At 40.1% G+C, this 26434-nt stretch overlaps 4 protein-coding genes across 4 annotated transcripts in view; 1 reads left to right on the forward strand and 3 right to left on the reverse strand.

The window, feature by feature from the left end:
• Positions 1-5039: 5039 nt before the first annotated feature.
• Positions 5040-7265, forward strand: LOC107560886 (amphoterin-induced protein 3-like). The gene is made up of 2 exons (XM_016245165.1): positions 5040-5449; positions 5549-7265. The coding sequence occupies exon 2, from the start codon at positions 5734-5736 to the stop codon at positions 7180-7182; it is 1449 nt and encodes a 482-aa protein (XP_016100651.1). The 5' UTR covers positions 5040-5449; positions 5549-5733; the 3' UTR covers positions 7183-7265.
• A 2237-nt stretch (positions 7266-9502) lies between these two features.
• On the reverse strand, positions 9503-18113 carry LOC107560869 (uncharacterized; the record flags this gene model as incomplete). The annotated part of the gene is made up of 15 exons (XM_016245143.1): positions 9503-11470; positions 11561-11695; positions 11796-11974; positions 12058-12157; positions 12614-12773; positions 12889-13008; positions 13108-13943; positions 14256-14382; positions 14460-14728; positions 15746-16453; positions 16545-16548; positions 16597-16731; positions 16857-16948; positions 17561-17633; positions 18084-18113. Coding segments are annotated over 15 exons (4401 nt in total), but the record flags the coding sequence as incomplete, so codon positions are not given.
• Positions 18114-20168: 2055 nt separating this feature from the next.
• Positions 20169-25195, reverse strand: asb14b (ankyrin repeat and SOCS box containing 14b). The gene is made up of 10 exons (XM_016245166.1): positions 25130-25195; positions 24524-24658; positions 24391-24443; positions 24156-24287; positions 23809-23967; positions 22462-22707; positions 22162-22339; positions 21543-22086; positions 20586-20739; positions 20169-20372 (listed from the first exon to the last, which is right to left on the reverse strand). Exons 2-10 carry the CDS (start codon positions 24640-24642, stop codon positions 20197-20199), a joined length of 1761 nt encoding a protein of 586 aa, XP_016100652.1. The 5' UTR covers positions 24643-24658; positions 25130-25195; the 3' UTR covers positions 20169-20196.
• A 714-nt stretch (positions 25196-25909) lies between these two features.
• The window catches only part of dnah12 (dynein, axonemal, heavy chain 12), a 30438-nt gene continuing 29913 nt past the window's right edge, over positions 25910-26434 (reverse strand). The window contains exon 74 of the mRNA XM_016245235.1: positions 25910-26395. Coding sequence (XP_016100721.1) covers positions 26202-26395 — 194 coding nt within the window. The 3' untranslated portion in view covers positions 25910-26201. The remainder of the gene's footprint in view (positions 26396-26434) is intronic.

Below are 26434 nucleotides of genomic sequence, written 5' to 3' on the forward strand. Positions count from 1 at the left end.
TGGAACACTACTGCCCCCTTTTGGTATTCAGTAATATTGTCACACCTTTTACTCGAGTGGGTAATTTTTAGGATAGGTTCATAGCCACAAAAACAGGAAAGATACAATTCATGGTGTCACACTCAACTGGTAGTGTGTGTGTGTATTTTCTGTATTCACTGTGTACATTTCCTAGTAGAGGGTACATTACAGTATGCAGACAAATTTCTTACAAATAATCATCCATGTATGGAACCACAAGCGAAGCGTGACTTAATTAAGAGCAAAGCAGATAAATCAGTCATGGGTCTGTATCCTTGGAAATGGGAGGATAATGCAAACCTTCACATTATTTTCGAGTCATTAGGCAAGAACACAATACTCCTAGCTGTGCTGTGGCCTAAAAGCAAGTTGTACTACGCTTTAAATGTGGGCTAATTATGCAACAGCACCACATTTAGCCTGTAATGAGAAATCTCTGACTACCACAAAGACAATTAATGAGCAAAACACTCATTGTGGTAATGAGTTAAAATGAAAGTTTGTATTTGTGAAACAGACAAAGCAGCATACAGAAAAATAAACAGGTTGCTAAAGTATTTGATCCATTCACCTTTAAGAAAAGGACTGCAAATGTCAATTCTAATTCATAAGCATTGTGTAAAAGACATTTCAAAAGAAGAACCTGAATAGTCTCTGTTGCCCTGCTAATTGTTTGCACAAGCAATGCCAGGTCTTATTGTTACAATATATTGAATGCAATGAATAGACCTTCAGTCACTCCGAAGAACAGCTGAGTCTTGCACACTAAAGACAGAGATCCACATGAACACACTCAGACATCAACACACATACTCAGACAATTCAGTGTAACTAATTATGACTCTCCTCACTGCATCCTTGGTCAGCTCAATAGATTGATCTCATTTGCACATTCTACTGAGGAGGAATTACTGCCCGTTGTCTCCAATCGATCACCTCTGCAGACACTCTGTGTGAGTTCACTGCTGAAGACAGGAGGTCAGCAGGAGGAAATGAATGCTTGAGTCAAACGCCTCAACCACTGCACTGACAGGCCAACACAAACATCTTAAACACAAAGAAGAAACAAAGGGTGAGGAAAAAAAAGAAAAAGCAAGAAAGAAACAAAGAGAGAGAAAACACCAGTGTCTAAAAAGCTGTATTTCATTACATTATTTTATAGCATATAGACTATTTAACATATAAGCAGGCTCAAAAAATAATATACAGCAGGTAAAATAAGTACTGGATGTGTCACCATTTTTCTCAGTAAATATATTTATAAAGGTGTTGTTGACTTGAAATTTTCACCAGATGCCGGTAACAACCCAAGTAATCCATACATACAAAGAAAACAAATCAAATAAGTTCAGAAATTAAGTTCTGTGTAATAAAGTAGAATGACACAGGGAAAAAGTATTGAACACATGAAGAAAGGTAGGTGCAAAAAGGCATGGAAAGCATAATGCAAACCTTCACATTATTTTCGAGTCATTAGGCAAGAACACAATACTCCTAGCTGTGCTGTGGCCTAAAAGCAAGTTGTACTACGCTTTAAATGTGGGCTAATTATGCAACAGCACCACATTTAGCCTGTAATGAGAAATCTCTGACTACCACAAAGACAATTAATGAGCAAAACACATTGGGGTAATGAGTGAAAAATGAGTTTGTATTTGTGAAACAGACAAATAAACAGGTTGCCAAATTTGATCCATTCACCTTTAAGAAAAGGACTGCAAATGTCAATTCTAATTCATAAGCATTGTGTAAAAGACATTTCAAAAGAAGAACCTGAATAGTCTCTGTTGCCCTGCTAATTGTTTGCACAAGCAATGCCAGGTCTTATTGTTACAATATATTGAATGCAATGAATAGACCTTCAGTCACTCCGAAGAACAGCTGAGTCTTGCACACTAAAGACAGAGATCCACATGAACACACTCAGACATCAACACACATACTCAGACAATTCAGTGTAACTAATTATGACTCTCCTCACTGCATCCTTGGTCAGCTCAATAGATTGATCTCATTTGCACATTCTACTGAGGAGGAATTACTGCCCGTTGTCTCCAATCGATCACCTCTGCAGACACTCTGTGTGAGTTCACTGCTGAAGACAGGAGGTCAGCAGGAGGAAATGAATGCTTGAGTCAAACGCCTCAACCACTGCACTGACAGGCCAACACAAACATCTTAAACACAAAGAAGAAACAAAGGGTGAGGAAAAAAAAGAAAAAGCAAGAAAGAAACAAAGAGAGAGAAAACACCAGTGTCTAAAAAGCTGTATTTCATTACATTATTTTATAGCATATAGACTATTTAACATATAAGCAGGCTCAAAAAATAATATACAGCAGGTAAAATAAGTACTGGATGTGTCACCATTTTTCTCAGTAAATATATTTATAAAGGTGTTGTTGACTTGAAATTTTCACCAGATGCCGGTAACAACCCAAGTAATCCATACATACAAAGAAAACAAATCAAATAAGTTCAGAAATTAAGTTCTGTGTAATAAAGTAGAATGACACAGGGAAAAAGTATTGAACACATGAAGAAAGGTAGGTGCAAAAAGGCATGGAAAGCCAAGACACCAGCTGAAATCTATCAGTAATTAGAAAGCAATCCTGCCCCTTGTCAGTGTAAATTAATATTAGCTGGTTCAGTCCCAACACCTACAGTACCAGGATGAAGAAGATGAAACCAGGGTGGACATTTCAGCAAGATCCCAAACACAGCCAAGGAAACTCTCAATTGCTTTCAGAAAAAGAAAATAAGTGAAACTAAAATAAAATGAATCCAACAGAAAATAAGAACTAAAGATCAGAGTTCATAGAAGAGGCCCACAGAACCTTCACGATTTGAAAACTGTTTGTGTGGAAGAATGGGCCAAAATCACACCTGAGCAATGCATGCGACTAGTTTCTCCATACAGGAGGCGTCTTGAAGCTGTCAGTACCAACAAAGGTTTTTGTACAAACAAAATATTACATAAATTTCAGTAGTTCAGTACTTTTTCCCTGTGTCATTCCATTTTATTACACAACTTAATTTCTGAACTTATTTGTTTTGTTTTATTTGTATGAATGGATTACTTGGGTTGTTACCGACGTTTGGTGAAAATGTCATGTCAACAGCACCTTTAGAAATATATTTACTGAGAAAAATAGTGACATGTTCAATACTTATTTTACCGTGTGTGTGTGTGTGTGTGTACTCCAATGGTTCATTCCAATGTGCAAATAATATCAAACTTACATAAAAATTCTAAATAAACAGGATTTTGAATTATGTGTATAGAACCAACATACAAAACCACTAAAGAAAAGAAAAGCATTTTCTGCAAACTGACTTTTTACTCAAACCTTACAGTAATTTGACAACTAGTCTGTGTCCCATTCAACACAAAAACACTGGGCCGACATTCAGTAAGTTTATCACATATGCAAGTGCTTCCATCTACTGGTTGTATATATGAATAACCTATTTGACTTCAACATCTACGTAATTCTAATATATTAAATAATATAAATACGTTTATGAACATTTGTAATGTTTTTCCAACAAAATAGTTTTGAAAAAAAAAACACAGTAAGGCACTGCAAAAAGACCTCAACAGTACACTCCAAAAAACAAAACGTAAGTTTATCACATATGCAAGTGCTTCCATCTACTGGTTGTATATATGAATAACCTATTTGACTTCAACATCTACGTAATTCTAATATATTAAATAATATAAATACGTTTATGAACATTTGTAATGTTTTTCCAACAAAATAGTTTTGAAAAAAAAACACAGTAAGGCACTGCAAAAAGACCTCAACAGTACACTCCAAAAAACAAAACAACAACAACAACAAGAAAACCTCACTTCCGCGTATATGTCCTGCTAAAGCGCGCGTTTAAACAAATGTTGATTTTCACTCAAACGGACGTTTCTGTTTATGTGGTTGAGATTTGACACTAGAATTGTTTACTTCTAAAACTGGCTAACTTTTTTCACAAAGACTTGGATTTGAAAGGTCAGTGAAGTATCGATTTGAGTATTAATCAGAGTATAGTAAATAGTTTATCGTCACAGAAAATGTAAGGCTGCAACGGAATTCAGCTTCTCTCTTTCAGTTAATTTCCCATACAGTCAGCATTTCATGAGCCCACATCCTGTGAGTGTGGAGTAGATCTACTGTGCAAAACTGTCTCCAGTCATTTTCTGGAATACTGTAAGACATATCGGTGGGTTTGGTCTTGTGTGTGGGAGTACTCTGCTTTTGTCAATGTGACTGCTGCCAGCTATCTATGCTATGTGTCAGTGTTTCTGAAGAGATGCCACCCTAACAGAATGACACTCTATAAACAAACATCCTAATTCCATTTCACACTTTTAGATATGTCACAGATGCTGTGACCGATTATCTTGCCATGACTTCCAAGATCCATTATATTCTAAAACATTATGCTTGCATGGGCTCATTTTGTACCCATCCAGTTTTACTAAAAAGCCTGGACAAATGAACTGAAGGTGGATGTCATTAGGTAATTATATTAAAAATTAGAGCAATCAGAAGGTTTGTCTCCAGCTAAGCGATCCATTAGATGGACGAACGGACAGATAGATAGATGTTCATCTAATCAAATTAATTTGGAACCTGTTATAAAATTACAGATATTAAAATCATTTAGATTAAATATCGATACTACCATTCAGATGTACTAGATGATGATAGTGTGCCAAAGGCACCTGAAGAAGCACAAACAAACCAAGACCAATTTAGTGTGACAGCAGTCAGCTCCCTCAGGACCACCATGACCAAGACAACCAACAACAGCTGCCAAACACCACCTGGCAGTGGAAATGAGGGTGAGTCAAAGCTGCGGTCTCTAAGCTGACTGGTACCTCATGCTATACAAAAAAATTCTCTCATCCAAGTCCAAATGTTTTGATGATTTTCATGAAATGTAAGACAAGACAAACACACAGCATCCTAAATCCTGTTAAGAGATGTGCTGTGTGGAGGTAAAATTTGAAACGGAAAAAGACAAATCCAGAGGGGATAACAATTGGAGAGAGAAAGAGAGAGTGAGAGAAAGATAGAAAGAGAGAGCCGTATCGGGAATAATCACAACGTGAGAGGGAGAGACGTGAGGCGGTGCTTTGAATAGGAAGCAGAGGCAAGGGTGGGAAGAGATTAGTGCTGCGCTCTGTGGGCTCATCACTCAATGAAAGGACACTCTGCAAACAACAAGGGCGCTCAGCCTCAGGAGAACCGGGAAAGGTGCGAGTTTCGTTTTAGGCATATATTAAACTTACTGGAAAATGCTTTGGACTTTCTGGATGCTTTCACAGCGGGATAATCTGTTTGAACAACTTCTAACCATCGATTGTTACAGCAAAGTAAGAACAGAGGAACCGGATCTAAGAAGGTTCTGAGTGACATTTCTGGTAGGCTTTCCTGTGTATGTTGTGCTAATAGAGTAGGTTAACCAATGTAAAACATGAATTTTAAATACATGTAGTAACTGCATACTGTTTTATTCTTAGTCCGTTCTATGCCCCAGATACTGCCCATCTGCATGGTACACAGGAAATTAGATGGCCATCTGTGAAATATTGGAAGACATGACAGATGTAAAATGACCTTTCTAGGATTTAAGAGCAGAAGGCTTCCTGTATCAACTGTGCTGGCGCTGTTCCTGGTGTAATCCTTTTTATGTGCAACCAAAAGAATGACTTCTACATCTTGTGTGGTTTTGATCTCACTCTTGGTTCGGCTCTCGGGGGCTATTTGTCCTCAAGGCTGCCTGTGCATATCTGACATAATGAACTGTGGCTCCTTGGGTCTGGATAGATTCCCTAACCCGCTTCCATTCACAACTTCTGTCCTGGACCTCAGTCATAACAAACTAACATGGCTGGCAGCTGGCAGCTTCTACGGGCTCCCAAGGCTGCACACTTTGCATATGTCCCATAACCGCATCTCCTTGCTCAGCCCGGGAGCTTTCCATAACATCAGCAGTCTTCGATACCTGGACCTCTCTTCCAACAAATTGCAGGTGGTGGGGAAGCATCACTTCCAGGACCTGCCAGCCTTGGAGGTGTTGTTGCTCTACAACAATCGTCTTACCCGCGTGGAGAGCAACACCCTAATGGGGCTCAGCAGTCTCAGGAAGGTTTACTTCAGCCTCAACCAGATCACAGATTTCCCGTTCTTCTCGATTCGTAAGCACAGCCACCCCAAGCTGGTTACACTGGACCTCTCCTCTAACCGCCTGTTTCGTTTGCCTATGGATGACATTGTGGTGTTGCCCGCTGCAGTGCAAAAAGGCCTGTTCCTGCACAACAACAGTCTGGAGTGCGATTGCTCTTTGTACCGCATGTTTTGGCACTGGGAGCAGAAGGGATATCCAAGTGTGAAAGACTACAAGGATGACTACAAGTGTCTGATGTACGGTGAGCCTCAAATCTCAATTAATTTTCTGCGCTCTTCGCACTTCTTTGAGAACTGTACCATTGGGAAGATGATATCCCTGATATCTCCGAAGGCTGATAAAGTTGTTTACGAGGGTGAACAAGTGAGACTGGACTGCACTGGAACACTAAACGGAGAAGACCTGTCTTACAGCTGGATCATTCCTCATCAAGAAAACATCTCTCAGCTGATCCAGAATGGATCTCTACATCTCAATCAAGATGGTAGCTTGGATATTCTAGCTGCCCAGTCTATAGATTCGGGGGTATACCAGTGCACTGCAGTGGATAATACGAGGATGATCAATGAATCACGAGAAGTGAATTTAACGGTGGTAGCCCAGCACGACATGGAGGCGCCGTTCAACACAGGCTACACCACTCTTCTGGGATGTGTGGTGACACTTGTCCTCATATTGATGTATCTGTATTTAACCCCATGTCGTTGTGGTTGCTGCAAAGCTCCTCCCTCTCCGGCCATCTCAAACTTTGGGGAAGACCGCTGCACTCTGGCCTCTATCTTTGCAGCTCCTTCAACCGATCGACTCAAGAGCAAGTCTCAGTCCGACAGGCACGTAGTGTTCCTTGAGCCACTCATGACAGGGAAAAATGGCCACCCAAAAGCTGCATTTGTTGTTGAACCGCCTACAGTTGAATGGTACACGGAAAACTTCACCATAATTAGAGAAAGAAATGCCTCTGAGTAGCAAATTTGTGACTTCAAAATCCCACAGAATTGCTTAAGCCTGTTTGAACCATAGGGACAAGCATCACAAATTAATCTGTCATAATTCCCTAATAAATTATTTTGGTCCTCAGATTTAGAGGTTGTCTCCTGTCTCACAGTATGAAGTGATCCATTTGTTTACGCTGAATGCGTGGGACTGCACTGCTAGTAATGTGATGAAAATCCAGAGCAGTGAATTTATAATTTTTTAAGACCCAAGAGCATGTGTATTGAATTTGAAGGATTGAAAGAAGCACAAGTTTGCTCTGTAAATCTCAACAAAAGACGGTGATTGTCATGACAACAGCAACATTTAAGGTGTCTCTAATGTAGTGTTTTATTTAAGCAGAACAAAAGTTGAATCAGAGCTGCCTTTGATTCTAGTATATGGGGCACATCTATCAGCTGGTAATATAGGGTGACCACAAGCTCTTCTTGCAAGATTTTTCAGAAATATAAACCCCTGCCCTTTGAAGGTAGTCAAAAACATCTAGGTGTTGTTGATTTGATACTATAAGCAGGCATTGATTTAAAGAGGACAACAGAAGGCCTTCTGGATCCATTGACGACAGAGGTTTAATCTCTTCAGTTGCGTCATTACCATTAGATACAGCTAATCCTTTGTCAAGAAAACATGGTGGTAAAGTTTGGTGTGGAACCATGACGGTATGCAAAAATAAATGTTCTGCTAGCTCACACCAAGCAGTTGCGAAAAGCGAATAACTCCACAACTCAAAGAAGAGACATGATAAATGAAGAAAAAGTGGTCTGTTTATGTGTGATATTATTCATCTCTGCACTTTGCATTAAGCAAATTGCTCTTTCATTACAGAGATGTGCTATGGGAGAGGATTAACACCCCTGCCAGAATTTTCCCTCCCACACCATGCACAGTATTCAAAGTAAAAGCTAAATATGAAAATGAAAGAGCACCATGGCAAAGGTACAGAGTTAATCCATGCAGCCCATTTCCAGATGCGATCAGATTTATCTGCGGCAACCCACTTTCACATTCGTAATACGTCGACATGTGTCCCATGGCTGTTCATCTGTTGTGCAGTCCTGCCAAATGAAATGTTACCAGATCTTCTCTATAAAATATAAATAAAAAAATCACACCTATGTGATCATACACAATAATTTCTCATTAGATCTCATCCTCTTTAAGTTTATCCAAATCTGTACATCCTTAAACATCAAAACAGCATTTAAAAAACTGATCAATTATTTAGACTCGCCAAACGGACTGACTGATCTCATCAGCAAACTCATATTTGATGTGGTAAACATCAAGATATATATAACATTGACTGCCTCGTTACAGCCTTGCCTTTGTGCTGTGTTTGTAATACTAGTGTTATTTTGAGAGATGACTATCAAATGAGAGAGGAGATAACCGAAAGTCAGATTTAGTGGATTACACTTTGGGGCAAAACTAGGTACTCCAGCAATATTTCAGCCATTCTTTAATCCCCCCCCTCCTTCCCTTCCATTCCATTCCCTTATGGGAACCAAACAGCAGACAACTCTCATCCCAATCAAAACTGACGTTCACTTGGGTTGAAATATAGAAATAGCATAAAAAGTGTTTTGAACAAAATCTTACGCATTGTTTTCAGAGACATAGCCGTTTATCTGGTAAATAGTAACATTTGTGAAATGCCCTGAGGTATTTTCTACAAAACTTCAGATCAAATGAGAGAGGAGATAACCGAAAGTCAGATTTAGTGGATTACACTTTGGGGCAAAACTAGGTACTCCAGCAATATTTCAGCCATTTTTTAATCCCCCCCCCTCCTTCCCTTCCCTTCCCTTCCCTTCCATTCCATTCCCTTATGGGAACCAAACAGCAGACAACTCTCATCCCAATCAAAACTGACGTTCACTTGGGTTGAAATATAGAATTAGCATAAAAAGTGTTTTGAACAAAATCTTACGCATTGTTTTCAGAGACATAGCCGTTTATCTGGTAAATAGTAACATTTGTGAAATGCCCTGAGGTATTTTCTACAAAACTTCAACTAACCATATTCTATTCATGTATGTCATGTACAAAGGGCAAATTCAGAGTCAGTTTTGAAATCAAGATGCATAATCTTCATTATATAGTTAAACACATTAATTCGTTCCGTTTTGACAAGAAATATAACCCCCTTTAGAAAACTGCATCAGCATCAGGCCAGCAGAATCAATTAGGAAATGATGCCCTCTGCTGGCCGGCTGTAAAACCATTAGGTCGAATGTTGCCAATGCACACATATAAACAACTTTGGCATTGATTAACCTCATTGGAAAAGAAAACCTGTAACCATTTTTATATAGCATCATAAATAACTGTACATTTACAAAGAGTTCACACATTCTCAACTGCAAGTTAATACTGAACACAATATCACAATGTTTGATACAACCTTGTTTTAATAGAACATCTGTACAACCAAGAATGAAAAAAGAAACAAAAACAGCTAAAATTAAGAATGACTCACTTTTTCTCTTTAAAAAAATATTGTCTGCATTTTGCTCCTTGTTCACAAACCATTTTTTTGTTGAAAATCCTAACGAAAAGTACTGACAAAAATTAAACATTGAAAGGCAATTACATTTCTTGGCAATATAAATATAGTGGTATGAACAAGGTTTTTCAAACATTTTGTTTAGGAAGAGCATTACTGAAAACTGTGAAAATCTGGCCAATGTCTGAGTCACCAATCTCAGTCATACAAAACCAGATTTTTATTTTTATTTTTCAAATGATGATATTTTGATTTGATGTGCTCTTAATGTTAAATATGTACATTCCTAATGCCAGTAGTCTATAGGACATCCCTATGGCATTTAGTTATAGGTGTAGTCCGAATAGTAGTCTGACCGACCACCCCCTCCCCTCCCAGGGGGATAACCCCAGTTACAGGATGGGCCCCCTCTCATGTGACCCCGACCCGGTCTAGATCTCATGGGATGTGGCGGTACTCCTCGACCCCTGAAACCACCACGCATCATATCAGGATGTCCCCCTCTGGGATTGTACATGCTATTGTTGTGTCCGCCTCGGCACAAGGCTCCCATTGCGGCTCCAGGGATGGGTAAGAGGCCTCTGCTGGCAGTGCCGCCCCTGGTGGGAGGGGCTTGACTGCCGCCCTGACTTTCAGAGGACGAGTTCACTGGAGTTCTGCTGCCTTGGCCGCATGAGGTTGAACTACCCAGTGCACCTCTTTTCTCTCCACCGGCCTCCTGCTGGACCACTTTAGAAGTCGCTGAAGTAGGGGCACCTTCTTCCTCTTGTCCACGAGCGGTTTCACTCTCAATGGCTCCCAACCATGATCCATCAGCAGGCCTTGCGGCCTCAGTTTGGGTGGAAGGTAGAGCACCGAATCCTGCCCCACTCCGTCTAGCCGCGTAACCCTGCTGGGCTCCTGGTGTAGGACCCCAGCCGAAAAGCGGTGGAACAGGGGGAATTGGAGTAAGGGCAGGAAAAAGAGTAGTATCTGGGTAGGAAGGAAAAGTGGTGTGAAGAGAGGATGAGGAAGCAGACTCTACACCTATCTTAGCAGTTTGAGAGCCAGCAAGTCCTAACTGATTAGCAGTGCTTGCCGCTGCCGCCCCAGGCACTCCCATGCTGTCAGGAATGGGTAGGGACTGTCCAGGCGGCTGAAGAGAGGTGGCTGATTCTGGAATAGAAGGCACCTCCACTGAGCTAACTGGGGGCTGAGGGAGGGAAAGGGGAACGGTGAGTGGTTGAGCATTGGGTATAGTGGAGGTGTTTGTTGGAGGTTGGGTCCCAGGAGGAGCAACAGTTTGGCTGTACTCTGATCCCCTGGAGGCCACGCTAACTGGAGACGAATATGCCGAGGACATATGGTATGCAGGAGAACCAGAGTAAGGGCTCCACTGTGCCGAGCTGGGACACAGGTAGCTCTGGTGGGGGTTCACACCGAAACTGGCCAGGGTGTCCTCTACATCAGGCCTAGATGTGCTCTCCTGACTGGTAGCTTTATATTGAGCGATAGCGGACTTCAGAGCTGCATAATCAGTGGAGAAAGAGCTCTGGGTAGGGTAGGCGGAGGGGTTTGGTGGTACAAGTGGATCGCTAATGGGGTCCACACAGGGTTGGTCAGGGAGGGGAGGACGAAATCCATCGGTCTGGGGTGGAGGGGGCTGAGGTGCCTGAAGTTCATTTTCAGTCTGAATGGACATCTCTGTGATAATGGGCATGTCATCTTCAGAGTCTATAGACATGTCCTCCTCATCTCGAACCGCATCAGGCTCCACTGAGCAGTCAAAGAGAAGATAGTGTCAAAATTTAAATCTATAATTTCTTTCAGAATTTTGTCAGGAAAAGTAAAGGACTGTGTTTTTACCTGGTTCAGGTAGGGCAGCAACTGCTACTTCTTCAGGGACAGTGATCAAACTCTGGAAGTTGTTCATGATGTCATTCATACCAGCAATGATGACTCCACTACCGGAGAACTGGGAGAATGTTTCATCGTGTTTTTCTGTGTACGAACACAGCACCAAGAAACTTAAACTTAACAGACAACTCCACACACCAACATTCATATACACCAGAACTTCAACTAGACCTGTTCCACGTACCTGTGAGGAAAATGAGGTGTCGAAGCTGTGTGTGCTGAGCTTGTAGCTTGACCAGACAGTCCAAATCAGGAGCCTGCCTAGATGGAGTGTCACACTCGTGATAAGGCAGAAACTCCACCAGGTGTTTCTTCTGGTAGGTCGTCAGCAGGTTCAACAGATTCAGGGCCTCAGTATTTAACCTGTAAAAGTGAGGATGTGTGAGATATTGGAGACTAGGAGTCTGTCAGGATTGGCAAAACACATTAATCCATTTGTCTCTAACCTGCTGAGCTCTTTAAGCTTCTTCTGAGTCTTACAGTGCACCTTCCACTTCCAAGGTGAGCCCTGTTCCTCCAGGAACTTGAGAAATGCCTGTAGCTTCTCTGTATACATAAACGTCAATGTGCAAAAGTCTCAATCTTTTCTTGTATATTGTAACAATTTGAATTTAAAAAAATACATTTGAACAAAATGTAGGGTGGGAGTTGGTTCTGGACATCAGTTGATCGAATAAAGGCAGTACTGAATGCAAGAATTGAATTGCAAGAAAAGGGTGGTTTAAAGCAGATATCTCCAGAGAGGTCTGCCATTTCATCGGAAGATCAAGCTGCTGTGTTTTGTTTGAAAATTATCCATTTAACAGATTGATAGATAGATAGATACATGCATAGATGAATCATTCTCAATAAAATCATTAAGATGCATTTAGAACCTAGAGTGAATTTCTATTTCATGCAGTCTTTAACAATACACGTTCACACTTGAAGAGGGAGATCTTTTCAACAAGCTGGTGCCTGAAGATTTTGTAAACCCCTCTACAATCTACCTTTAGCTCTCACCTAGTGTTATACTGTCAGGGTTGAGAACGAGCTCATCTGACACAATGAGTCCTCCAGACACGAAAAGCTCATTGTATGTGCGATTTTTCACATCATCCAGGCTGTCCACTCCAGCAAAGTAAACTGTGGGCAATTTCTTCAGAGACACCAGTGCTGGAATCTAAATGGAGAATAGAGGGAACAGTGCCTTAAAACAGATGCTTCTCAGTTTGCTTCGTACAACTAATTAACTAGTTTAAAAAAACATACGTTTAAAGTGGTGAGTTATTAAGTACCTTATGTACATGAGCGGCTATATCCTCATTCTGAATAATGATCATGAACTTCTGCTGACTTTTACTCTCCAGGTAATTCTGAGGGTTGCAATCAATATTGCCAAGGCTGCGTAAATACTCCTGTAAAACCAAACAAACGAGGTTAAAGATAAGGTGTTTCAAAGGTTGCTCAAATGTATCAGGCCACAATGAATATTCTGAAACCTTATAATTTCAGACCTTGATTTCAGTGCAGAGTTCGCTCTCCTCATCTCCTCTTTGAATGTAAAACTTTACTGCATTTTTCTGCATGATCTCCATCAGTGTGCACAAAACATCAGGCTTGATTTGCCCAATAACTCTGCCTCCCACAGTGCTCGATGTTCCTGCATGAGTAGGCTCTGAGGGAATCTCTGGGACTGAAGCAACTGGAGGTTGACTGGCACTTCCAGCTAATGGGGAGCACATAGGATTTTCCACAACATCTGTACTCTTGTGGTCAGCTGATTTTTCTGCTGAAAACAGGTGGACCTCTTTGACAGTGCCGAGGCGATTCTTGCCTGAAGGATGAGGTTTAAGGGTAGCTTGCGGCTTGCTCGACAAAGCCTGAGACTTAGGCACTGGAGATGATGTTTTAGTGTGAGGATGAGCAGGAGGTGAGGGTAGTGTGGGTTGGGCAGGAGCTGGCATGGCAGAAGTGGGCAGAGCAGGTGGCAAGGGGGCGGGCACTGGGGCAACAGCAGGTGGTGACACAACAGCCACGGGTTGTACGGATGCCCTGGGAGCTCGGATCAAATGGTTCATCTTTTCACAGAGTGTGTTAACGTAGCTCTGCACAGGCATTGATGAGACATATTTGGATACAAAAGGTGAGAATGCCGAGCTTGACCATTTAGCCTGATCCTCACATCGCGGCAAAGGAGGCTGATGGTTGTAAATTAAATGTTGGTCCTCCATCAGTTTCTGGATCCCCGTGCAGAGGTTCTGGAACTCGCTGTTGAGGATAGTGTCTACTACTTTCTGTGTAGAGTGTACCAGCTTCTCCCCTCCACTCGAGCAAGGTTCACCAACACCCTCTAAAGCTAAAAACAGAATATGTATATTAGTTTGGTCAATTTATTATTTCAATTATACATGTACAAGTACTGTACAAGTGTTGGAGAGTTTTGCAAGACGTGACTTTGAAAGAATGCATATTTAAAATCAAAATTTTAAATGCACATTACATTAACTATAATGATAACTTTGATTCGATTATAAAATTAAAAATTTTACCAGCCCAAACTTTTGAACAGTAGTGGATATTAATAAGAAGTCTGCGTTATATTTAAAGTTAATAAGAAGAATAAAAAAAAGTTTGCATTGCAAGCATGCAGATGAGGCCAGACCTCTGGTGGACGTTCTCCAGAGATGGTGGCTCTGATGTGAGGCTTCTGCTTGACGGGAGGGCTGCTGCTCCAGACTGGACGAGGGACTGTACACATCCATACTGCTCCTGCTGCAGGCCATCTGCTCCTAAACACACATACTACAGGTTAGCAAAAACAAAGATTGAGTGTAGCATTAGATATATCATGAGGAACAGTCCACACCTCCAAGTAATCCTGGTTAACCTGCTCCTCATCAGCACGCCTGCCACGCAGGTCAAGATCACAGTGGGCGGCTGAGTCACTGGGGTCGTGTCTCTCTGCGCTTTTGGGGAGCATCGCAGGCTGGCTGCTGGCAGTGGTAGAGTTTTGGGCCATCCTGTTGAGTGTGCTGAGGAAGAGTTTAAGCAAGGCATGTGTGTCCTGGAGGGTAGGACTCGGAGTCATGCGCTCCCGCAGGTCTGTGTCACACAGCCCCATGCTGTCCATCACCGCTAAGAGAAAGGGAAAACAGATGTCAACAAGGATCTCATGTCTCTGAGCAACTGCAGTCACACTCTATTGTGCGAGTAGATACAGCACCTACTCTCTTATTAGGGACAAATAAAAACTTAGCTTCTGAATATTAGTGATGTACAGGAACTTCCTATGCATTTCACCTTTACTTACAGCACTAAATCAAAGATCAGTATTCTTATGTGACCCTGGACCACAAAACCAGTCAAGTCGCTGGGGTATATTTGTAGCATTAGCCAAAAATACATTGTTTGGGTCAAAATTATTGATTTTTCTTTTATGCCAAAAATCATTAGGACATTAAGTAAAGATGAAGATCCATGAAGATATTTTGTCAATTTCCTACTGTAAATATATCAACTTAATTTTTGATTACTAAAATGCATTGCTAAGAACTTAATTTGGACAACTTTAACTTTAAAAATGTAAAAAAAAATTGCACCCTCAGATTCCAGATTTTCAAATAGTTGCATCTCAGCCAAATATTGTCCTATCCTAACAAACCAAAACAAAGCTTATTTATTCAGCTTTCAGATGATGTATAAATCTCAATTTCGAAAAATTGACTCTTATGACTGGTTTTGTGGTCCAGGGTCACATATGCAGATTCATATGCAGGTCTAGAATTTTTTTTTTCTAAAGCTGTATTATGATTTTTCGTTCATAATCACTTGTTACATAATTTTTTTTTTTTAAATTAGCTTTTAAATTTAGACTAGCTTTTGGAAAAATGTAAAAAATAAAAAAAACATTTGAAAGTAAGACATAACATGACATCTTTGTTATGAAATAAAAAATTTTTTTCAAATAATATAATAAATTAAAAAACATTTTTATAAAAAATATGAATTTAATTCAAAATAAAATTTTAAAGCAGACTAATGAGACTATATTTTCAGATTTTTTACAATTTTTCCAGTCCTTTCCAAATGTCACATACAGGGTTTCCAGAATCATGTTGTACATTCCTTTACATTAGTTGGGCGCAGACTCACCTCTTCCTGGCTCTCCATTCAGCAGACCCGTCCTAAGGTACTTGCTCACACCCCCAGGACCTTCCCTCTCCAGCCTCCTCTTTAGGCCAGCAGGGTCCCAGTCCTCTTCTCTTTCAGACCCGCTCCCCTCCTCCTTGCCCAAAGTCCGCTTATGTAACTGTATCAGCTTTAGCAATTTCTCCATCTTTTCTTTGTCATACTCTCCCTGTGACCTCTGAGCGCCGCCATTAGATTGAGAAACCCCAATCGTGCTGCTACCCGGTGCCTGTCTATCTGACCCTCCCCAGTCTGAGACAGGACTGTACTCTTCTGCGCCTGCTGGGGGAGACACTGTCCCCTGTTGGCTGTCCATCAGACCCTGCTGCAGCACTTCCACAGGCAGCTGGAACTGTACCGGACCATATATGTAAGAGTTCAGTGCCACATCCATATTTTTAGGACGAGCTGCCTGGTGTTGGTTAGTCCGGTCATCCAAACTGTGCCGGTACTCTACTATGTGGAAAGGCCGTATGACACCTTGCTCTTTCTGGTTGAGGTAGTCCAGCACCTGCTGTTTCAGTCCCACCGCAAGCTCTTTGGGTGGATTGGCACGCAGCTTAAAGAGGCCATGATGCAGGGCGGGTATAAAATTATCTAGCTGATGGCTGATTGGGTCTTTAGGCTCTAATGGAACAAGAAGGTCCTCATCTACTCCAGAGTTCTTCAAAACTAAAAAGCAAAACAAGAAATCAGTGAAAGTAAATAAGTGAAGAGTAAATACAAAGAAACTTCAATAAATAAACATAAAAGAGACACTTACTCGACTTCGAGGCATGCAAAACAAAATACTGAAAAATAAATGAAACACTTACCTGAGTGTGCTCAAAGGCCCTATAGGACAATAATGAGGTCACTTTGCTGGCATTTTTGAAAACATGGCTGTCATATTTAAGGGTCGGCTCAAGATTGTTTTTGGGCATGTTGTCAAATATTGTCTTCACTTTACCCTGCAGAATAAGACAAAAGGTCACTACTGTTTTTGAAACCATTGTGACATTATGTGTTATAAATACAAAGCACTACCTCAAAGTCAGAATTGATGTGTAAATGTTAGACTCCGTCAATAACTTACCTTCATGGTTTTAAATAGTATTATGTCTCCAGCAGCACCCACTTCAAATGGATTCATTTGTAACAAATCTGAGTATTTTGATAGGTAAACCCCTAAAAAACAGAAAAAGCAGCAATCAAGGATATGAGAGTTACTTGGGGCGACATTCCTGAGAGCCACAAAAAGCCTTGGGGTAATCCCAAGAAATTTGTTGAGTCTCTGCAAAGAGCATTCTATGTTTACTAAGATTAAATATATGCAGAAACTATTTCATTTCACCAGTTAAAAACAACCCTAGTCACATTCACAAGATGCTAATTTTGTGAAAACGCACAGCAGCTGCTTCACTAAACTATACAAAGATAATCATGAATCAGAAATTAGCTGATCACTCAGCCAAGAACAAAATGAACATTGTTACTTCCAAAACCTCAAACATGCTCTGAAAATAGAAAGTAGTAATAGGGGTGACCAATATAAAAAACAGATGTTACTTTACAAAATGTTTATCCACACAAAAATGAATGTCTGTAGCGAGTTTGGGTCATTAACATTTTTTTTGGCCTAGCGATCACAAGAAATTGTGGAGCAGCGGTCTTTTTGGCCCTGACCAATTCAACTACTCCAAACCACAAGATCAAGTGACCAGAGTCCTCCCTGGAATCCCCTCCCAGGCAAATGATTACAGCCAAACAGATATAAACAGACTCTTCAGAAGCACTCACCTTTGACAGGGCTTCCCAGATTGTTGATCCGCGAATGTCCCACAGAAAGACCCTTTTCGCAGATCCAGTGAGCCTGGTAAAGTCGAGCAGATATTGCTTTGATTACAGTCGTGCTTTTGACCAAGACTATCACTGAAAGATGCCATTTAAAACATTTTCAAATCACTGGCTTACAGAATTATTAATCTCACATTTCCATTTACATGTTACACTGTATGTCCTAATAAATAATTAGACAAGACGATGAGATAAATTTCAGAGAGGGAGCTACAGTCTCATAAAGATGCATAATTATTTTAATCAGTTTAAATCAGAATAATGCTTGCACTGCTGTATTTGATTCAAAGTACTGATATAAGTGTAATTACTGTGGCAGTTATGTCACACCCACATATTTTGTGTTCAACTGATACAGGTTTAGAACAACATGAGGGTGAGTAAATGACAATTTTTTGAATGAACTATTATAAAACCTTACGGATCAGACAGTGTGTCACTTGAAGCAAAACTAACACAGCCTCACCTTATTCCTCTCAGGCAGCAGAAAAGCATAGAATTCAAATGCATAGTTGAGTCATACATAACCTGACAAGACACTTTGCAAAATGCCATACATCTTGCAGTTCAGTGCATTAAATGGGTTTTTCAATACCTGACGGTGTTATGTTGAAATGTACATAAAATAATCCTGCCAAAATGAGACACAACAAATAACATTTCACAATAATTACTAAAAATGAGATAATAAAATCTGAAAATGTTCATTTAATCAATTAGCAAAACCATCGAATATTTTAGAGCTTGCATTAATCGGTCAATTAACGCCCACGATAGCCAAACAAATTGGCTTTGTCGATTGACTAATAAAAACATTTTAAAAACGACATAAACTGGAGTTTAAAGTGCATTTTAGAAAACAATTTAGGGTCTTACTCGATAAAACATGATATAGAGCACCAGCAAACAGAAAAAAAACTTGCACTAACGCCAGCAAATGTCAGTGAACGCTGTAATGCACAACTACTACAAACACCTCCCAGTTTAGCACACTTTCGATTTCATTCAAGCAGCGTTCTTCTGATTACAATATTTAAAAAAGATTTGGCGCTGTGCGTCCTAATAAGGCTGGTTGTACAGGACTGACAGGTGTTTCTAACCGTCGTGCGTAAAGACTGACGGGAGAAATGCAGTGGTCAACGGAATCACACTGCTGCCATTGATGAGGAGGGAAGAAGTGTGTCATGTGGGGTGGCAGCACTGTATGCTGTGGGAGGAGGAGTGTGGAGCCAGCTAGCAAAGACATCGGCCTCCGTGAGGCTTACAAAAGTGGGACAAAAATGCACCGTGTCTTCGAGGTTTGCGTTAAACGACTCGCGCGGGCGCGTGAAAGGAACCGGATCCTCGCGACTTTATTTCCTGCAGCTCTGAGCAGTGCACTAACTTAACTAAAAATTCATTAAACACCAGTAGCGCAAACCTTTCGGTGCGTTATATAGATTCCCTGTTTACTTATCAATACCGCTCGATTAATTTGACCCGAAGCGGTAAGCAGCGAGCTTTAAGCGAACTTGCAGGCTGTGAAACAGAAACCGTGCATTTCGGGAATGGCCGTAACATAGTAGTGGTGGTGGTAGCAATGGGACACACAACCTTTCCGCTCCTTGATTTTCCTCGGAATCTGAAAATTCCTCCTTGGCAGCTCCTCGGCCGACCGCGGTAGTGTCGAAGGCGAACCGCCGCAGTTTTTTAGGTCCGACAGCCCTGCCTTCCGTCGCTCAGAAGCATCTTGTTCAGACATTAGCTCGTCTTCACATCCAGCTTGATCGCCATTTTGCTTGGATGTGGCCGTGCTAGAGGCTGACAACAATTGTTTCTTGCTATCGCCATCCTCCAAGGTTAGGCCGCCGGCTTTGCTGCTCTCCTTGTCGATTTTTCTCTCCTGGCTGAAATTGCTAGCCATTTTTCGGACCAGCGGTCACCTCGTCAGCTGGCGATGAAGTTGGTTTCAGTGCCGCTTCACGGAGTAATTCTCCTTCTCAACCAGCCTCCGCCATTATGCCTGTGACGTATGCCTTCCCCACCACTGCAAAACTCTGGCGTCACTCTGTTTACATTCACGCAGCCTGACGCCCCCCAGCGGCGCTAGACGTCACGACGGCGAGTCCACAGAGAATCGGTGCCAAGAACGAATCAATCAACATTATCAACAATAGCTGTTTGGGGAAAGTCACTCTTCCTCACACCCAGAATCATCACGAGCCCTTTGTGCTCAACTAGCTAGGCTAGGTTTCACGAATTTCGTGCAATGATCACGAGTTCAAAACATGAATGAAAAAGATTGATACATAGATTCCTAAACCATGTCTTTCCACATTTAAATGGATAGTTTACCCAAAAAAGTTAGTCACCCTCAAGTTGTTCCAAACCTGTATGAGTTTCTTTCTTCTGTTGAACACACAAAAAAAGATAGTTTGATGAATGTGCTGCTGGTAGCCATTGAATCACAGATTTTCAACACTGTTTATCTTATTTTTTTTAACGCAAATGAATATTTCACAAGGCTTTTTTAATAAAAAGTGTACATTTAGAAAGTTTTGTTATAGCAGATTCTGTAGTACAGATTTATCAATCTGGTTTTACTCTTCAGGCATACTTCCTCTGCTGTAAATATCATACTCTTTGAAGCGAATATAGTCTTTGAGACTGGCGGGCAGAGGCAGGAAACTGATAAAAACTGGAGCCCTCAGACGCAAGCGACCCAAACAGTCACGGATCTTCAGTCTGCAGAGATGCTTCAGGCTTCGAGCATTTTCTGATGAGCAGAGAACATACATAAATACATTCTGGAATGTGCTGCATTTTAATTTAAGTACATGATCACTTACGACAAGTATAAAACTGCACATTTAGGAACTATACATTAGGTCTACTGAGAATTTCAAGTTAACATTTGTCTGGATCTAACTAAATATATGCATGAACAGAATAAAGAACATGCTCTCAAGATGTGTGACTTGAGACTTACCTTGTATCTTACATATTTCCGGCCACTGTTTTTGTTCAACCAGAATACTCTTCAGTTTGGAGCAGAGAGTCACATGATCAACATAATCCAACATGATTCTCACTACTTGGGCTGAGATGTGCTTGAGCCAGTACACCGTGATCACCTCACAGAACTGCACAAAAAATGAGTTTAGACTTACAGCAGGTACCTTTAAAGAAACAGTTCACCCAAAAATGAAACTTCTGTCATAATTGATTCCCCCTCATGTTGCTCCAAACCTGTTTGCCTTTCTTTCATCACAAAAGAAGAAATTCTTAAAAATGTCAGTTTTTTTTAAGTCAGTGGGATTTTTGTTTAGACCTAAATGTTCTTCAAAATATGTGCTTTTGTATTTTGTAGACAAAGTTATACACTATCATTCAAAAGTGTTTTTAATGCTTTTGAAAGAAGTCTCTTGTGCTCACCAAGGCTGCATTTATTTGATCAAAAATACAGTAAAACAGTAATATTGCGGAATATTATTACAATTCTGTAATATATTTTAAAATGCAATTTATTCATGTGACGCAAAGCTGAATTTTCAGCATCATTACTCCAGTCTTCAGTGTCACACGATCCTTCAGAAATCATTCTGATATTCTGATTTTGTGCTCAAGAAACATTTCTTATCATTATCAATGTTGAAAACAGTTGTATTAAGCAGTGCTGCTTAATATTTTTGTAGATAACCATGATTCTTTCAGGATACTTTGATCAATAGAAAGAACAGAAGAACAGCATTTATTTGAAACAGAAATCTTTTCATTTTTGATCAATTTAATGTGTCTTTGCTGAATAGACTGTAAATAACACATTTAGTCTGGAATAACACATTAAGGTGAGTGAATTTTCATTTTGATTTTTGGGTACATTAGTCCTTTAACAAGATCAGATCATACCCCTTGACACTGAAAAGTGAGCAGTAACTGGTCTTACCACAACATCTTTGATGACAGAAGCGCTCCAGCCCTCATAATCCACGGGCACATGTGAGGCCTGTCCATATGGGCAGTCAAAGCAGCGCTGCACATCATAGCCATTATTGAGCAGCATACGCAGCATCACCTCATCCTTAAGTGCGTACTGAAGGGCAGAAGGGAAGTGGGTGGTGTTGACACGGGAGTAGTAGTTCACATTGGCACCGTAGCGGAGCAGAGTGTTGATTAGCTCGTAGTTGCCCAGTCGCATGGCCACCTGCAGGCAGTTGACAGGGTCTTGATTGGGCATGGCCCCGGCCTCCAGAAGCAGCCTTGCTGACTGCACGTCGTTATTCGACACAGCGAAGAACAGCGCTGACCTGCGTTCATCTTCATAGTTCCTGCGCACTCTGGGGTGTAGCATGAAGTTTGGGTCAAACCCGGAGCTCAGGAGCAGATCCAGACACTGAGAGTGACCACCTGCAGCGGCGGAGTGTAACGGGCTCATGCCGCTCTCTTTGATCACCTCTTTCTTAGTCACAGAGATCAGCTGCTCCAGCACTCTATGAAAGACACAAACAGAGGTTTTTTTAGGGTAAACACTACATTGATTAACCCATCAGTAGGGTGGTACTCACAGCAGATGTCCGCGGTAGGCTGCACGGTGGATGGGGAGATGACCGGTGTGGGTGGGCACGTTGGGATCAGCTCCATACTCCAGCAGCAGTGAAATGATATCGGGGTTTCCAGAAGCCGCAGCGTCGAATAAAACTGAGGCTGAACCAAGAGAATGAGGCTTGGACCACACACTGGCCCCTGAAGATGAGCAGGTCATTAAATGTTATGACAAGTGATCAATGCCAAACAGACAATTATAGACAGATATAGATTAGATAGATATATAGATAGACAGACAGATAGATAGATTGCAAAATCACCTTTTTGAAGCAGAATCTCTACAACGTTAAAATGTCCAGCTTGAGCTGCAAGTCCTAAAGGAGTATGTTCACAGATGTCAATGACATTTGGGTCAGCGCCAGATTGTAGGAGTAGGTATACAAAGTTATCCAAGCCAAGCACAGATGCTTCATGCAGAGCGGTTCTTTGAAGACTTCCTTTTTGGTCCACTGTGGCATTGAAGCGTAGCAGCAGCAGAGCCAGGTCATACTGGTCATTCTTTATGGCTGGAAAAAAGAAAATTCATGTATTCAGGCCAATACTAATAAGACAATTATTTTAATGTTGAATCAATTTTATTAAGTTCTACACTATTTTGACTACTAAATATAAAACTAAAACACTACAAATGAAAATCAATCTGTTTAAATCAGTGGTTCTCAACCTTTTTAACAAGGCCCCTTATTTTCCAAAATATTCAAATGATGATTTTTTAAAAATATTTTACTCACAATTTCTATCTGATGAAATATTTAGAGCTTGGATCGTGTTATTTTACATAACTTTTCCAGATATAGAAATCGCACTTTTAAAATTAAGCAAATAATTTTAAATATACAAAATATATGACCATTATATAACCAAATATATAATTTTACATTTAAAATAAATTTAAAATGTAAAATAAAATTATAATGAAAATCAATCTGTTTAAATCAGTGGTTCTCAACCTTTTTAACAAGGCCCCTTATTTTCCAAAATATTCAAATGATGATTTTTAAAAAATATTTTACTCACAATTTCTATCTGATGAAATATTTAGAGCTTGGATTTGTTATTTCATTGTTATTTTACATAACTTTTCCAGATATAGAAATCGCACTTTTAAAATTAAGCAAATAATTTTAAATATACAAAATATATGACCATTATATAACCAAATATATAATTTTACATTTAAAATAAATTTAAAATGTAAAATAAAATTATACATTTTTAAATAATTCTAATATCAATTTAAATTAACATTTGAAGTCATCCTAAGACCACCATGACCCCTGGTTGAGAACTTCTGCTTTAAATGCTACAAGTGAATTTGGGCATCGACTGCAAATGTATTTTGAGATTTGCATTTAACAGTGTTATTAAATGATAAAGTTTCTTGTCTTGGCTGCTAAACTTCACCAAATGCTAAAGGAACACAATTTAGACTGAAGCGCAATACGTTTTTACATTTACATAATTCATTTATCATGAATTAAAATAACAATGCACTTCAATCTTTGTCCAAAAAAAAAAAGAAGTCTTGCAGTTCTAATCTTAAATGAGGAATGTGGGCTTCGCTTACTAAGCATTCTGTATGCTAAAAATAGCACTGCGTTCCACACCTGCAACCAATGCAGAATCATCATCCTCATTTTTACAGTCAGGGTCACAACCGTTCTGCAGCAGGAATGTGGCATTCTCTCGGAGACCGTGGACAACGGCGAGAAACAGTGGAGTCTCCCCTCTCAGAGTACGGCATTGTCCTGACCCCTGAGGAGATGCTGAAGGAGGAATTCTCATTAAGGAATGATTTAACATGTTTTGGGGGTTTAGATATGTTACTAGTATGGAAGCTTATTTCCGCAGACAAATAAAAATATAAGAAAGTAACTGCTTATATCTCTTATATCTCACAATTCAGACTTTTTCACAATTTTGAGTTAATATTTCGCAAAATTGACTTTTCGACCTGCATAAGTGATCTCCAGAATGCTCCTCTTGTGTTGCACCGCTGCCTCATGCAAAGGAATCCAGCCCTTGCTGTCTGCATTAGACAAAGCCTCCTTACGCTGCACCAGGACCTTCAGAGCATCTTCATTACCTAACACCACACATGCGGTGATCATCACGAAGACCCCAGATCCTCTACACTACAGCACTTACTGAAAACGCTGATGGACATTTTTGGAGGATTTAGCTCTTACCAGCTTGTATAGCAGTGAAAATTTCCTCGTGGTCGATGCAGTCTAATGGATCACTGAGGGACATCAAAACAAAATGTTAGATCATAAGACACACGCTATTAGTGCATTAATATAAGTGGGGGTTTAGCTGTACCTGGTAGCTGAATCAGCATGATTACTGTACTCCAATAGACTCTGTTCAATCATGTACTGAGTAGCCTCATCTTCATCATCACCCCAGTCATCCTCTGCAGCCTCATACACTTCCTCCATATTTCACTAATAAACTCTAATTTGGCAATCAGAACCACAAGATTTACCAGCAAATGGCATTTTCTGTCTTTACAATGTGAAAAAAGTGACTTTAGTTATCAGTATCTTTATCCACATTTACATGTATATCCTGTAGTTAAGAACCCTTAACTACAGGATATTAATGTTTACAAAGATACTGATAAAATCCCTTTTTTTCACATTTTAGGATTTGCCAACCTAGCATAGGATCACAATAAACATACTAGTCTAATGTAGGAAAACATAGTGGATTTGTTGCATTAAAATGTCAAATTCATGAATGTAAAAAGAGCCTAACATCATAGTTAGAAGCTTTGGTAACTTCATCCTTTAAATAACTGTCTAATTACTTTAAGAATGTTTTGTAAACATGCAACACATCCCATGCAATCTATTTTTGCAGAGATCTTCCAGCAGGAATAATCTGTTTACATATGATTAATTCAAAGGCAAATGTTTCTTCTACCTGAGGCAACGGGAAATGTTGAAAACAGTCGTGGCAGTTGTATCTGTGGCGTGTTTTTGGTCGCTTTACACTCTTAAAACTATTTATATCTGTGCATGGTTAAAAATACATGCTCATGGGGCCTGGGCCAGCCAACCAACACCTGGCTTTGACCCACTGCGTGACAGTCAGCCTTGCAATTCTACCCCACCAGACAGCTGACCTGAGAGTTAATGTTCTTAGCATTTGTGTTCTCAGGAACACTCGCAATGAGCCACACTTTCTCTTGTATTCAGATGTCTGTTTGAATTAAACGGTAACCACACATCTTTAAATTCAGTTTCACACTCTCAGAAAAACAGGAAGCTGTGCATTGATTAAATAAAGCTATCCCCGCAGAGACACACATTAACACTCTGATGTATGATTTAATAAATCTCACAGAAAAAAAACAAAAGAATATTCTTTGTAATTAAAAGCAAGAATATAATATATTCTCAATCTTTTTGTTGTTGTTGTGATGTACAATAATGTAGGCAAATTTGTTGCTAAGCAAAAAATTTGCCCTTTTGAGCAACAAAAATAGCTAAGAACATATTAATGACACACAAAAATATATTACAATCTCACCCGGAGTAGAAAGTGTTATAATAAATATAAGAGACTGTATAATGAGGACTGAAATAATGTTTTATGTGTATAGCAGGTTTCTCTACTGATTTTTTTTTTACAAAAAAAAAAACAAAACAAAAACACTACAACAAATATAGTAATGTTACTTAACTGAAAGTGCTCTGTAGATCAACTTCTATACTGAAAAATATTTTTCACCTGTCCGGATCTCCTGTAAAAAAATCGAATGAAATATTCTGGAGGTACTTGATGCTTCACCACTATCATCACCCATGCTGAATTGATCATCCGTTGTCATAAAAAAAAAAAAACAATGACATTTAAAGAGAACAGTCATAGAATTATGATGGTGTTTGTCAAAAGATATTAAAAATCAATTGCAGAGATATTATTTTTAATGGAAACAGTGAAAAATAAGCAGTAAATAAAGTGCTGGTTCAGACATCAGAGGCGTTTGGTGTCAATCATCTAGCTGACAGAGTAAAGCCACCCCTCTCTTGATCCAGTGCTGAGGACGCTTGCTGGTAAGGAGCATCATGCTGATGACAAAGTTGGTTGAATGGCCAGTGGTGGACAGTGTTCCTTTACGCTCACTGGTCTTATAGAGGGGACACACATAGATGCTCTGGGGCTGATCCATGCTCCTCTTGTCCGCTAAAGATAGGTTTGGAGAGGTTGCTGAGCAAAGTAACT

This window comes from Sinocyclocheilus grahami, unplaced genomic scaffold (genome assembly GCF_001515645.1).
Source record: "Sinocyclocheilus grahami isolate Dianchi unplaced genomic scaffold, SAMN03320097.WGS_v1.1 scaffold747.1, whole genome shotgun sequence".
Lineage (NCBI taxonomy): Eukaryota > Metazoa > Chordata > Actinopteri > Cypriniformes > Cyprinidae > Sinocyclocheilus > Sinocyclocheilus grahami.

What these genes read in the sequence shown, in the direction of transcription:
- LOC107560886 (XM_016245165.1), top strand. Translation starts at nt 5,734, where the DNA reads ATGACTTCTACATCTTGTGTGGTTTTGATCTCACTCTTGGTTCGGCTC.
- asb14b (XM_016245166.1), bottom strand. Translation starts at nt 24,642, where the DNA reads ATGGAGGAAGTGTATGAGGCTGCAGAGGATGACTGGGGTGATGATGAA. An exon ending in TTTCACTGCTATACAAGCTG is followed by an intron (nt 24,288 to 24,390) that starts GTAAGAGCTAAA and finishes GTGTGGTGTTAG; the next exon opens with GTAATGAAGATGCTCTGAAG. An exon ending in TCTGGAGATCACTTATGCAG is followed by an intron (nt 23,968 to 24,155) that starts GTCGAAAAGTCA and finishes TTCCTCCTTCAG; the next exon opens with CATCTCCTCAGGGGTCAGGA.